Source organism: Rattus norvegicus, chromosome 3 (assembly GCF_036323735.1).
Source record: "Rattus norvegicus strain BN/NHsdMcwi chromosome 3, GRCr8, whole genome shotgun sequence".
Taxonomy (NCBI): domain Eukaryota; kingdom Metazoa; phylum Chordata; class Mammalia; order Rodentia; family Muridae; genus Rattus; species Rattus norvegicus.
In genome coordinates, this window is record NC_086021.1 from 67,749,196 (window position 1) to 67,764,773 (window position 15,578).

The following is a 15,578-nucleotide window of genomic DNA, read 5'->3' on the forward strand; positions in this document are numbered from 1 at the left end:
GGACTAGTTTGAGAAGTATTGGTATTAGGTTTTCTTTGAAGGTCTGATAGAATTCTGCACTAAAACCATCTGGCCCTGGTTTGTTTGTTTGTTTGTTTGTTTGTTTGTTTTGGTTGGAAGACTTCTTTTTTTTTTTCTTTTTTTGGAGCTGGGGACCGAACCCAGGGCCTTGCGCTTCCTAGGTAAGCGCTCTACCACTGAGCCAAATCCCCAGCCCCGGAAGACTTCTAATAACTGCTTCTATTTCCTTAGGGGTAATGGGACTGTTTAGATATTTTATCTCATTCTGAGTTAACTTTGGTATGTGGTATCTGTCTAGAAAATTGTCCATTTCGTCTAAAATTTCCAGTTTTATTGAATATAGGCTTTTGTAGAAGGATCTGATTTTTTCTTTTTTTTTTTTTTAGTTTCTTTCAGTTTCTGTTGTTATGTCTCCCTTTTCATTTCTGATTTTGTTAGTTTGAATACTGTTTCTCTGCCCTTTAATTAGTTTGACTAAGGGTTTGTCTATCTTGTTGATTTTCTGAAAGAACCACATCTCAGTTTTGTTGATTTTTTGTATAGTTCTCTTTGTTTCTAATTGGTTGATTTCAATTCTGAGTTTGATGATTTCTTGCCTTCTACTCCTCTTGGGTATGGTTGCTCCCATTGGTTCTAGAGCTTTCAGATGTGCTCTTAAGTTGCTAGTGTAGGATCACTCCAATTTCTTTATAAAGGCACTTAGTGGTATGAATTTTCCTCTTAGCACTATTTTCATTGTGTCCCATAAGTTTGGGTATGCTGTGTCTTTATTTTTATTAAATGTTAGAAAGTCTTTAATTTCTTTATTTCTTCCCTGTCTAAGTTAACGCAGAATTGTTCCTGTCTAAAGGAACCACAGGGACAAAAATGGAGCAGAGACTGAGGGAAAGGCCATCCAGAGACTGTCCCACTTTAGGATCCACCCCATCCACAAACACCAAACCCTGACACTATTGCTGATGTCAAGAAGTGCTTGCCGACAGGAGCCGGGTATGGCTGTCCTCTGACAGGCTCTGCCAGCACCTGACTAAGAGAGATGCAGATACTCACAGTCAACCACTGGACTGAGCTCTGGGACTCCAATGGAAGAGTTAGGGGAAGGACTAAAGGAGCTGAAGGGGATTGCAACCCCATAGGAAGAACAACAATATCAACTAATAGGATCCCTCAGAAGCTCCCGAGTACTAAATCACCAACCAAATAGTACATGTGAGTTGGCCCATGCCTCCCTCCCCCTTCCCCACATATGTAGTAGAGGATGGCCTTATCTGGCATCAAGGGGAAGGGAGGACCTTGGTCTTGTGAAGGCTTGTTGCCCCATAAAGAAGGATGCTAGAGGGGTGAAGCTGGAATGGGTGGGTGTGGGAGCACCCTCTTAGAGGTGAAGAGGAGCAGCAGCAGAGGGGAGTCCACAGAGCGGAGACCAGGAAGGGGAACAACATTTGAAATATAAACAAATAAAATAATTTTAAAAAGTCTGTTGTTCACAACTTTTAAGGGCACGGTATACAAACATAAGCTCAAGTTACAGAAACCCTTGAGCACCAACAGATGTTTTCCACAAGTGATTCTTACTCAGTGATCCCTGGAGATATGCTTAAAGAGTCATGGTCAGTTTTATATTGTCTACACTCACTTGTGAGGAGGGGCTGAAGCTCCGGTCTGTCTTAATGGATGCTCTAGGGTGACTGGTTCTCAGCAGACGGAGGATGGGCCTCTGGTACTCTGCTCCTGCGGTCACCATGCTGTAGGCTGGAGGGACTACGGTGGTTTGTTTCTGCAGGAGCTGTAAGATGGCCTGGATGTCCGTTGTCATTTGGGATTCAAGTCTGCAAGATACAGAAAAGGGAAAGATAGTTTTGAATAGTCCTGACCTGTAAAAATATCCCAGACAGTATCAGCAGTGCCAACAAACAGAACTACATACAAGGAGTGCTGTAAACCGGAAAGAGGGAGGGACAGAGACTCCCCAACTTGACTCTTTCTGTAGAATCAATTACTCTGATACAGACCATCAATTTCCTATGCAGGTACTTACCGAAAAAAGAGTACATACAATAAGCTTTATCTGTACAAAATGTTATTGATTTTAACTTATAAAATACGTTTGAAATATTGTAATCTTCATCATTTGATTTTGATTAGGTGTTCTCTAAAGACTGTGAACTGTTTTTTTCCCCTCCTTCAAAGATGAACTCAGAAACATGTTTCTTTATGATTACAAAGTCTCAGGAAAGCATCTTACAAAAATTTGTATTTTCACTCTGTGCTGGCTAATCTTGTGTCATCCTTACACACAAACTACAGCTAATGCGAAAGAAGGGAACTTTGACTGAGAAGACTGTAGGGCTTTTCTTATTTAGTGATCAGTGTGGGAGGACCCAGTCTGTTGTGGGTGGTGCCATCTCTGGTAGTCCTGGACTTTATGAGTAAGCAAGCCATGGGGAGCAAGTCAGTAAGCAGCACACCTCCATGGCCTCTGCATTCAAGTTCCTGCACTGTTTGGGTTTCTGTCCTGACTTCTTTTGATGACTTCTGTGATATGTAAGTTTAGGTCTAATAAATTCTTTCCTCCTCAGGTTGCTTTGGTCACGGTACTTTCGAACTCCTCCTCCCCCTTTCTAACATTTAATGCTGTTGAACATTAAATTCCTTTCCTGTCTGTGGCCCAGAGCTTTGGTATTTTTAAGACAGAGTAAACTTAATGTTTACTTGCCTCTGTGACCCATTTGGCCTGCACCATGTATAAACAACTATTGCTTTTCCCAAAGCTCACACGTTGTTAAACCACTCATTTTAAAATAAAATTCTAGAGAAATATGGCAAAACGCATGGTGTGTGCCGAGTCCCAAAGGAAACTCCAAATCCTCAAACTCCAAAGTCTGTCCAAATATCCAGAAATGAGCTCAAACTGGACTTGGGATTTCTGGCTGTTGGAGAAAAGGCTGCATTCCTCAGGAACTTGTGAAACCAGTTCCCACTGGCCAGAAGGAGTCATTTCCCTTCCCTCCAACAAAAGGGACTTAGAGATAATTAACAGATACCTCTGGCACTTTCCAGCTTACCAAGGTAGCCTCCAGCCTACCTCAATCTCTCCTCACTTTGTGTATATCTTAAAGTGCATGCTAGCCTTTTAGCTTATTTCAGCTCCTTCCAGTTCCTTAGTGTTCCTTCCTCCAGATACTTATCCTGCATCTAACCCAACAATGCTCAATACTTCATCCGCCTGTGTTCTCTGGTCCTCTTAGCACTCTCACTATGCTTTCTGTATACTCTGCCTCCTGCTCTTCCCCCTACCCCCATCCAATATGGTGCTCTGGACTTTTCCAGAGGCTTCTGTCTGTTTGTGTCTCTAAAAGAAAATAATACCACAGAGACTCATGTCAGCAGTTACTTTACTGAGCCCCCTCATATACATCTGGTGCTGAAACCCTCCATGTAGTTTGATTCCCCTGTGTGGACAGCTTAAGATAAGGGATTTTGTGGGTGTAAGAACAAAATTTGAACCATATGCATTTTATAAAGTTCTTTGAATTATCATATTTGTGCTTGTGACTTAGCACTGAGTTAAGAGAGAGAGAGAACAGTAAAATTTAGAGTCATTTTCTCAATCAAATATACATAGTTGTAGAAATTAGCTTTGATTTTAAAGAGAATAAAAATCTGGAATACATTAGCGAAGCTATATATGATTTTTCACTTTAATTTTGAGAAATACCTTTCTGTGTAGGGAGGCCAGTCTAGTCTACATTTACTTCTCCTCAAATGTCTGGAACTATGGGTTTACAGGTGTGCCAGGCACAAGGCACTTTTTGCCTTTTAATATTAACATTAACAATAAGAAACATTCTTTTTCAATTACAATATATTATAGATTTTTCTTTTCATTGGTAAATATAACTGGAGAGTGCATTCGTATTCCTCATACTAATCGCTTATAAAACATATCTGATTGTGTCATATAAAGGTCACTGCTGCACACTGAAAATGGAAAAAATGCAGGTATCAACAGTTGATGTGTAATGTAATTGAGGTACAAGTTAAATAAAATAAACAATATTATTTGATTTTTATGAAACACATTTTCATTTTATGCTTTAAGATTCCACTCAAATTTTATCTGCACCAAAAATTCTTCTCTCATTTAAGTCAGTCAGAATTTTTTTGTGATGGGGCAAGGCAGTGCAAAGGTTCCTCTCTTTAATATTCTTGCTGAGGCCATTTACATTTTAACTAGAATTTGATCTCTTTGATGGAAAATCACATGGAAATCTACCCGACTCTATTCTAGGAAGGCAAGGTCAGGATGTACTAGCTAACTTGTCTTGACTTTGGCTAAACCGCAAAGCTCCCTGCAGCTGCTGAGCAAGAGACCTGGTCATGGTTTCTGCCTTTTAAAAACCTGTGTTATGGACACCAGGGACCACATCCAGGTCCTGCAAACACTTGGGTGTGGTCCTAGCAGGCTGGAATAGCAGTTCTTCAATTGGCTATGCACTGTGTTTGAATGGTTGTCTTTGGTAAGCGCCCCATAACTGTTTCTATGTCCCCTAGCCCTGAAATACTAAATTCAAGTGTCTTCATGAGTATTTGTGCGAGCTTATCCTATCAATGGCAACATCTAAATGGTGGATGAATTATAGGATGCTCTGTGCTACCGTTGCCAAGAAACCCCGTAACTGTAAAATGACTTAGCTATGGATTACGGAATAAAAGTTCCACTGACAAGTTGGATTCAGGGTGATGATATTTCTGAGTCCCGAAAAGTTTTTGTTAAACAGAAGCAGTGTCTGAGAGAAAAAGAATCTCCTAATAATAGATTTTATTTAAATAATGTTGTAGACCCATTCACAGGAAGGTAGGTCTTCAGCACCCATATGCCTGGTAATTGCAGTCTGCTGCTGTGAGAACATCATGTCAGGCAAAATGGCCGACAGAGAGTGAGACTGGAGACTATTCGTGTTAATTGTACTTAGGTAAGACTACAGACCGCCGCTATCAGCTTGGCTTAGCTATTTGTTGCATGGAAATTTTGCCTAAGAAAATTGAGACTAAGAGCAAGGTTTATCAGCACAGAAATATCTACAAATCAACTCATCTGAACAGCTTTCTAATAAAACATAATCAAACATTCCTATAGCAGTCTCACCTGTCTTTGCCCATCAGTTTATTATGTCAGGAATTTACCACACTTTTTTTTTCTTTTATGGTTTAGATATAAATCGTGCCTATTCTAGGCAGGTTATTCCAGTCATGGAAATGATTTAACCACTGCATTAATCCACAGGTAGGCCTGTGATTTGATGGTCCTACTGGGAAGCAATAGAAACTTTCATCCTAGAGAGTGTGTCCTTGGGGGCTGTATGGAGTCTCAGGCACTTTTCTGGTATTCTTTGTGTCCTATGAGGGGTGCCGTCAGACAAGCAACTGTACACACCATGTTTTCCTTCACCACAGCCCAACTAATCACAGAAGACAACATCTGAAATCAGGAACCAATATAAAGCTTCCCTCCTTTGAAGTTGCTCTTCTAGCATTATTTGTTATAGCCTGGGAAAACCAAACCAGTTTTCTACCTTGAAGACCCAGACCACAATGTCCTGTGAACACTGTACCTTGTAGTACCCTTTCTAAGGCTTGATGAAGCTGAGAGTCTTAGTCTCCTTTCCTAAGTTATTTTTAACACTTTTCAAAATTATTTCTTTTATTATTTTGTGATTATAATATAATTACATCATTTTGCCTTGCCCTTCCCCCTCCAAACCTTGCCATATATCCCTTCTTACTTTCTTTCAAATTCATGGTCCCTTTGTTCATTAATAGTTGCTATATACATATATGTATATTGTGTTATGCATATACATAAGTATATATTATACATATACTATTCCTAAATATATAAGTATTATATATATATTTTTTCAAGATCTTAAAAGTGAACTAGGTGATTAATATTTGTATTGGGCACATAAGCAAAAGAGGGCATGGTAGTAAGTGTTTTTGCATTGTGTAACTTATGCTATGGTCAGTTCTGTTTGCTGAATTAGAATAGATTCTTCTGAGACTAAAGTACTTGGAAAGAATTACAGGGAGGTAAACAGAAATTCTACTTTTCCTTTATTTTTAAAATGCAAAATAACACAGTTTTAGGGTTTTTTGTTTGATTTTTTGCCTTATTGATAAAGTTGTGGAAAGAAAAAGAATAGTTTTACTCAAAGAGCTGTTATCAATCAGATTTGTCTTAAGGTAGGAAGGAGAGATGGGAACACTTTGATACTATGATATTAATAATTGAATGTGATCTCATTATTGTCAGGACATGTGTAAGCATCAGAGTTTGGAATCCTAGAACCCACATGAAAAGTTGGGCATATATGGCTACCATCTTTAATGTCAACATTTGAGAGGCAGAGAAGAGAGATTCTGAGAGAAGTCTGGATAGCTATGGGAGCCAACTGACAAGCTCTGAGTTCAGCTGAGACACTTCGAGTGAATACATAGAAAATAATCAGGAAGGACATTTAGCGTCAACTTTGACCTCTACACATGCACACATATATACATAATCATAACAGTTGTATGTGCATGTGCACACACCATACAAACACTAAAACAAGAAAGTGAAGGACATGGATGATGAATTGTAACAGTAAATGCAGCAGCACTCAATATCATGAGAGTGACAGGCAGCAGACACATTGCTTTGCGGGTTCGGCAATGAAAAGGCCATTGACAACTTTTACAAGTCTTAGGTCATCATATCTGTGATCCTTAGTCTAGCAACATAGACTACTGCTGGCAGCCTTGCAATCTGCACTCCTCTAACTTACCAGTGAAAGGAGTACATGCTGAGACTTGAGAAGCTCTGCTGTGTGATCAAGCATTTGTAATTTCTCCACCTATGTATATATCTAGGCCCACCATATAAATATATAAAAACACTTATGTAAACCTTTAAACTTACATGCAGCTTAATTGGCCATCAATGCTGGGAAAATGAGGTTGCAACAAAGGCTGCTCAAAGTAATTGATTAAATTTTAGATTTAATGTTTATATTTGGAATGGACAACAATGTAAGAGTTCATAGATCTACATTTGAATGAGTGCCAACCAGGGTAAATTGTACTCTCAGAAGACAGTAGTCTATATTAGACTTTTCAGTTTTGTTTCCTATATGTTTTACTTTGAGGAACAAGTTAGAAAAGAGAAGCTGTTGAAGGTGGAGTTCAATACAAATGTCACATTTTGATCTTTAAAATTGGACAAGGTGACTTGTAACATAAAACATTTGTGAAGATACCAGAGATAATTGAAAAGAAGTCAAGAAGAACTACTAATTGTGATAGCAATCTAAAACATGCTTAGAAAGCACTCCAGATGCGGGAGCGTGTCAAAACATATTTAGCTCTATCTTTATCAGTGGAAAATATGTAAAATATGCTAATATAACAAAACAATCTATTATTACTAATGAGTAGTTAAATTCAAATGTGTTCTTGCCATATATACTTAGAAGTTTCTACTTTCAGTTCTAGGACACATAGAAAACAATTTTATATAACTTATAAATATTTTTGATATTAATGACTAGACAATAAAAACACTGGACACAATGTTTTTTTTTTTGTAAATCTTAAAGACTGGTGCAAACCTAGGTGTTTATATGAAGCAAGAGAATGCCAGTAAAACAGATAAAGTGAGATGATTAACCACTACCTAGGCTGCACATACACATTCTATTTTTTCCCCAGCCCTTACGTTCTATTTTTATACAGCATGTGTGGTCTCTATGTTCAAATAGACTTTACTTTGAAGTTCTTCATCTAGAAGAATTTGTACATGTACTAGACATGTAGAGATGTTTTCTTATTACTATTCATTAAACAATGCAGCCTAACAATTCCAGACTTAGCATTAACATTGTATCATGCTTTGTGTTTATGTAAAACTGATTTAAAGTGTGCAGGAGGATTCTGTGTAAGTTGCATGTAAATGGTTTTAATTTTTATAAAATGTTGAACATACATGGGTTTTGGTCCCTAAGAGATATCTTGGAACCAATCTTTTGTGGATATTAGGCTATGACTGTAAAAAAAGAACCAATGTAGCTGATAGGTATGAAAAATGTGATTCTAGGAATGTTTACATGACTTCATTTAGTAAGTCATGAATAGTTTAGTGAGCATAGTTTAGATTTACCTAGAACAATGGTTCTCAACCTTCCTAATGCTACATGTTGTAGTGATCCCCAAACATAAATTGTTTTGTTGTCCTTCACTACTGTTATTTTGATACTATTATGAAATGTAATGTATGCAGGATAGCTGACATGTGACCCCTATGGGGTTGCGACCCACAGGTTGAGAATCATTGTCCTAGGCTAACAAATTCTGTGCACTACATTGGTATTTATTGTGTTAATTAAATCACTGCTCTCTCTATAATTTACTTACACTCTTTCCCAAGAAGAGCGACATTCTACTGCCACTACCAGCATAAACTAAAGAAGTAGAATGAAGCATAGATAATAAGTAAATTATATTATCTAATTTTCATGGCTATGATCTAATACCTGACAAGAAGCACCTTGCAGGATTGGAGGTTTATATGGCTCAGAGTTTGCGCTTACAGTCTATCATGGAAAGGAAGGTGTCTTACTTGAGGTTTTATGGCTGCTAAGAGACACTGTGACCACAGCAATTCTTATAAAGGAAAATATTTAATTGGGGTTGGCTTACAGTTTCAGAGGTTCAGTCCGTTATCATCATGCAGGAAATAGGGCAGCCTGCAAGCAGACATTGTGCTGGAGAAGGAATTGGGAGGTCTACATCTTGATCCACAGGGAGCAGAAGCAGACCCTGTGCTACACTGGGTGTAGCTAGAGCATAAGACCTCAAAGCCCAACCCCACAGTGACATACTTCCTCCAATAAGGCCACGCCTACTGCAACAAGGCCATGCCTCCTAGTGGTCCTACTCCCTATGGACCAGGCATTCAAACACATGAACCTATGTGGGCCATTCCTATTCAAACCAGCCCAGAAGGCACGGCAGTAAGTATGTCTCTCAGCTGTGACAGCAGGAGCAAGAAGCTGCTTGCTTACATCTGGGTAGACCAGGAAGCAACGATAGGTCAGAAAGTATGTTGAGCTATAAATTTCACAGCTGCCCACAGTGATCTCCTTCTTCCAGCTAAGCTTTCCTTTGTAAAAGTTGTACAATCTAGGACACAGGATCACTTGCTGGGGAATCAGGTTTAACGAATAAGCCTAGGGTGGGAGCATGCCACATTCAGACCATTTTATAAACAAATCATTTATTTATATGGATAAAACCTCAAATATTTTGAGAATAGATGAGTAGTTTGGAGACAGCAACACTCACACACACACACATTGGATGTAACAAGGAAGATGGACAGTTATGAAAGGGATGAACTTACAATCCTGGCAGCCCAGGGCTGCTAACTTTCTCCCCAAATTAAACTAACTTAGTTACACTTGATGCTTTTGTTTGTTTGTTTGTTTATTATGGCTTCTCATGTGCTTTGTCTTTAAAAGCCTACCAAATCCTGTGACTGTTGTAGAGGCTGTCTGAGGAGCAATGGCTACAGCACGGTATTCCAGGCCTTGCCTCTCTAGGACAGGGCCAGCAGATATCATTTATACGGAAGTTGAGTTTTGGTCTATGGGTCCTCTGATTCTTATGTCCATATTACAGACAGGGAAGAAGGATGTGTCAGAGAGGAGAAAGTTGTCCAATGAGGGTTCAGATAGCATGCTTTTTGGCCACGCTAGCAGGAAATGTATGAATTACCGCTTCTGCCTCTCTTTCATAAATCCGCTGTGGCCTTTGAGATGCCTTATTTTACACTGCAACTGAAGGTCATCACTGCATGAAACTAATTTCTAAATAAGCACAGGGCAGCCACCAGGGTTTTATTTTTCTAACGTTTTCTTTTGAGGCACGGTCTCCCTACGTAGCCTTGGCTTGTCTGGAACTTGCTATGTAGTTCAATCAGGCTCAGATCTCAGAGACTTGCTTGTCTTTTCTGGATGTTTTTTGACCAATTTAACTTTAAGTGAGTCAATACAGACTTGAATAAAGTGCTGCTTCTTTCCCCAAACCGAAACTGCTCTTCACATTATATCGTCTAGATGAAAGGAAAAGGGGAAAAGCGGGGCTCGCATCTTTTACCTGTCAGGTTTTTAAAATATTAACATTTTTGAAAAGTTGCTGAGTAACCATTCTCTCTCTCTCTCTTTTTTTTTTAATGTCACAGCACAGGACTAATTCAGGAGAAACAAGTAAATAGGACACACAGATTAAAAGGAGGAGGCTGTCAGTGAAAAAGTGAAATGTAAATTATTTTGAGGGCCTGAAGGAGTTTTTAAGATTCAGATGACATACAAATGGAACGGTAAGCAAATGTAGGCTGCTCAGTGACACAAGTATCCTGAATTTAATCTTCTTTGATACGGTTCAAAGTGTACATGAATAAATTCTTCCACCACTGATTTACCTGTTAAGTTGCTCTTGAAGCAAATCTAACCTCTGCTCCACTTCCCCATAGGTGAGGTCGCTTTCGGTCTCAGAGATGCCCCAGGCAGCTCTCTGAAGTCCGGAGGGACTGCATTCTTCAGGCTGAGCCCGGGCATGCTCTCTTTCCCAGCTGTGTGTGTCAGTGATATCTGTGGGAAAAAGCAAAGAGCAAGGTGTGTCAGCTTCCTCAGAAGCTCCTTAGTAATACAAAGACACCTGCAAGGCAGGCTGGAAGGATCTGCAGGCATCATCCAAGACAGAGAGAAAGAACCGAAGGGTTTCAAAGACACGATGACCTCCATTTCCAATCACTAACAGAACCTTCACCTTAAGAGGCAGTCTTATCTCCCCCATCTATTTTCATAAGATTCACATTTTATAACCAGTCGTTAGACTTGGTTATAATATTTTCCTTTGTCTGTCTGTATGTCTGTCTGTCTGTCTTCCTTTCTTTCTTTGTTGTTAGTGCTGAGAAGACACGATGAACAAACTCAAACTGACCCAAATAGCTGTGATTTTCTACATTTTGGAAGAAAATAGCAAGTTTTGTTTGCAACAATTTACCTAAAATGTAAGATTGTTAGGACCCCCTACTCATATGAAATTTTCACATATTGTGGCTCAGATTACAGGTCGAGAGGGAAGTGTAGGTCTTCAGGGTGTTTTCTTAGGCCACCACAGGCTGGTGCTGCAGCAAGGAGCCACTGTCCCTCAGACATGAGAAGTCGTAAAGGTCTGCTGCTGCTATTCCCCGCTTTCAAGTTCTTTATTAAAGGGCTTCTTGCACTGTATTGAATACAGTCATGTTGTTTTCTAGAGTTTTCTTTTGGTGAGTCTTTTATTATTAATATTTTATGTTAATATACTTTAAAAAACCCACCTAAGTGTTCAATTCCACTCTTCTGCTGTGCCAGGTGCTCAGATTTGGACTCTGCTAATCATGGAGGAATTGAAGACCCAGGCTCTGTGTGACTTTGATGAAGGCAATAGAGAAGGATTGTGACCATTTGTTATATAACATATATATATATATATGTATATATATATATATCCACATACATATAAATATATGTATATATATATATAAATAAAACATGTTATATTTTTTGAATCGTTTCTCCTAAAATTCCCTATTTTCATGCTGTTGGTATTTAGAGGTGAATGTATACTACTGTCTTCCTCATTTTTGTCCATACTTTGAGTGCTCCAAACCCACTTTCTTCTACAAAATGAATAAAGATAGTTTACTGGATTCAGGAGGTTATCTCAGAGATTAAAAAAAAAGAGCAAATTTGTCATGGGAGGGCTGGGGGCAGGAAAAAGACACCTCAGATGGATCTTAGCTTTTCCACAGAAGTAGCTTTGCGTTATAGAACGTGATTGGGTTTTGATAGACATTTTGAAAGAAAGTCTTGACAGGTAGCTATGATTAAATGGCAAAGAAAGTTATAACATAAAGATATGGAATTTACAGCCTTAGCGATTTAAAAAAAAACTGGATGGAAAGTAACTAAATTTGGGCAGGATTAGCTATGATCCTAGAAATAGGAAACAGAGTAGTGGGACTTCCTTTCCACGGCTTCTCTGAAGGCACAATGGGGGATGTGTTGTACACCCCTTTTCTAGGCAGGTGACAAAAAATATGTTCTCTTCCAAGGGTTTTCGCTCCCTATCTTTTATCATTAAATGCATAAAAATGTCTCTAAGGATGAGCTTTTTATTTCTATCTCAACAGGGGTGGATATAAAGAAGAAATGATCATAACCAAGGACAGCATGGGGAAACCAAGGCCAGGTTCCTTGTTTTGTAGAATGGCTAACAGACCTCAGAGACTTCCCTGTGACATCCAGAGAAGGCTCCTGATTATGGCACTTTAGTCGGGGCAGGATCTTGGTATTTGGTGATAGAGTATGTTTTGTTTTTTTTGTTTTTTATTTTATTTTATTTTTTATTATTATTTTTTTTTACATTTTATCAGACAGGGAGAAATGAGAATACAGAAGTGAAAAGTGAAATTGCAGATTTCCAGAGAAGTGTTATTTCTTATTTATAGACATTTGGACCAATTTGCAATGCAAGGGCCCAGCATAGTGTCTTAGTAAACTAGATTCTCTACTCTGTGTTGGTGATGTCAGCGTGTAGGGCATGCACAATGAGCTGACTGATGCCAGGGACCGTCCCCAGTTTGTTTTCTAATTTCCATTTCATACAGGAGCACTTCTTTAGAGAGAGCGAGAACTGACAGCATTGAAAGGGATGTAACATCCTCATGAGCTTTGTGCCCGAAACCTCATTGAACTGCTGCCTCTGCTTAACAGTTCCCTCATTTCATGATCATGTAACACATTGATTTTTTTTAAATGCCACGAATCGCATGCGATAAATTATGAAGAATAGCACTTTTTTCTTTGACCCTTAAGAAGAAACAGATTATCTTAGCAGAGATGAATAAAACATGTACTGTGAGACCTAGGCTTCCTTGATTATAATTTAATTTTTAATTGAAATCTAGAGATGTGTGATTAACTTGTGTTAATGGTGGAATGAGAAATAAAGAGTTCAAAGAGAGAGAAACCCTGGTTAGTCGTCGTAATCAAATGAGCATCCTTGTAGACACCTTCTAAAAATAGCTCAGACAGTATCTGCACTTGGTTGCCTTGGAAAATGTTGCTATAGTTGCAAGACACTTTTCTGCAAATGGATGAACAGAGGGTAAACCTTCATTTTCAGGGTTCACGATTTCACCACGGTATACATTTGACCTCAGCATCAGGAAGGCCAAAGTCATGTTAATTTTTCCTCTGTTTTAAGTTTTGCTTAAATGAGTCCTTCTTTGGGGTGACAAGTGCCAGAATACAAGGGAGTGAAGGTGCCTATTGATAATGAAACTAGACTGTTAGAGTCCAGTGCCTGCAGTAACTATATCTATGCCCATATCTATCTCTATACTTGCATATTGGAGTTCATCATTATTATATGGTATTGCACTTTGGTACTGGGGATTGATCTTTGCGTGAATTAAGTTTTTAAATTCCTCATTGGTTAATTATAATGATTAGCCATGTTAACGCATGTCATCTTCGCTGAAGCTTTAGGTTGTTCATTTCCTTTGTCGCTAGACATGCATATTTAGCTGTGCATTATCAAGATAATTATTCATGACTTGAATGCGGATTACTTTATACATTTTTGAAAACACGGATATTTGGAGATGCTAAAATCATTTGAAAATGTAATTTGTTGGGCAGAGGGAAGAGTTAATTAAAAGTTGGAAGAAGTGAGATTTATAAAATGAAGGGCATTTGAATTCACTGTCAGGGAGAATCATTATAAAGTCAAAAATCTCAAAAAATATCTTTAATGACTTGTCACTTGAGAGCCTAATATTTAAGAAGAAAACATGGTTTTACAAAAATCATCCTCGAATAATTTTGCACATAGCAGATATTGTTCAGTCAGTTTTTTAGAACTTTGACTTCCAGGATACAACCTGTTTCTATTTTTAGTACTACCCAGAATCCATTTTCATAAATAACTAAAACGAGGTATTTGATAATCACATCTAATATTCTATTCTTCCACTGTGATGAATGAGGTACTATTTCCATGCACTTCATCAAGATTTTAGGTTGTCTAGCGGACATGTGCATGTATTCTTAGCTTATTGCCATGTAAAGTCATGACAGGCTGATGTGACACGATAGGGCCAGGAGCTCTGGTACCTAACCATTTGGTACTCAACGACATTTTGTTGTTTAATATTCCCATGAAGTGGTGGTGATAGCTAGTACTTAGCCTCTCAGTGTTATACTTTTTCATCTTCCCAAGCAAAACATTCTGGTGTTCTTCATGTTTGTTATAATCTTTTTGATGTTTTGTGACACTGTCTTTAAAGATATATATTTATTTTTATTTATAAGCATATATGTGTGTGGTATTGTAAGCATATATGTGTGTGGTATTTATTTGTAAGCATATATGTATGTGTACCATGTGCATGTATAAGCAAGAAGAGGTCATTAGACCCCTGGAACTACATTTCCATCCATTTGTGTAGCCCTAAATGGACCTAGGAGCTTAGAACCAAGTCCAGCTCCCCTGCAAGAGCAGCAGATATTATTAAACACTAAGCCATCTCTCCAGTTCTGTGTGATGCTCACTTAATTTTCACATGTAAATTAAATAAGTAAAGAGTCGGAAAATAAGACCTAGTAGAAAATATTAAATAAAGCTTAAGATTTGATTCTAGAAAATTTAGTTACAGGTTATATTGTTTAGTAATCATAATCAGTTGGTTAGATGACATTATTTTTTCTTAAAGATGCATAACATGGGTCCCGAGGTTGGCCTAATACTTTACTCAAGGTCATAAAGGGTGGCAAAGTTGTTTTTAGAATCCAGGCCTTCTGACCCACATCACTAGGTTCACTTAAATAGAATGATGTGGCTAGATATATAGATATATAGATATATAGATATATAGACATATAGATATATAGATATTTAGATTAAATAGTATCAATCTGGTACAATTTTCTAATTGTTCTTCCAAGAAGCAGTTTAAAGTATTCTTATTTTTCTCTCCTTTACATGAAATCTGAAAAATCAAGCATATTGCTCAGCTTTTGTGTATTTTCTACAAAAAAACTTGTACCCTCGGTTATTCTCTTCATGAGAAATGTGAAATGAGAATGTTTGCAAGACTATATTTTACTTCAAGACATTCCTCTTCCTTATAATTCTCAGTAAAATGCAACACTGCTTGATTTACAGCACTAATTGGACGGAGCTTTCACAGTGTAATGTTATCCAGCTAAAGTTAAGAAATTGGTGGAGAGGTGCATATGCAAGTTTCCCTTTTTGCATGGTGGTGGTGGGGACTCACAAATTTTAATCCCAGCACTGGGGAGGCAGAGGCGGGCAGATCTTCAGGAGTTCAAGGGCCATCCTGGTTTACAAAGTGAGTTCCAGGAGAGTCAGGGCTATACAGAGAATCCCTGTCTTGAAAAACCAAA

At 38.2% G+C, this 15,578-nt stretch overlaps 1 protein-coding gene across 5 annotated transcripts in view; it reads right to left on the reverse strand.

The window, feature by feature from the left end:
- The window catches only part of Kcnh7 (potassium voltage-gated channel subfamily H member 7), a 493,051-nt gene that overhangs the window by 11,296 nt on the left and 466,177 nt on the right, over positions 1-15,578 (reverse strand). For all 5 annotated transcript variants that reach the window (XM_063283033.1, XM_063283031.1, XM_017591438.3 and 2 more), the window contains 2 exon segments: positions 10,544-10,712; positions 1,658-1,850 (listed from right to left, as the gene is read on the reverse strand). In XM_063283033.1, the coding sequence (XP_063139103.1) occupies positions 1,658-1,850; positions 10,544-10,712 (362 nt within the window).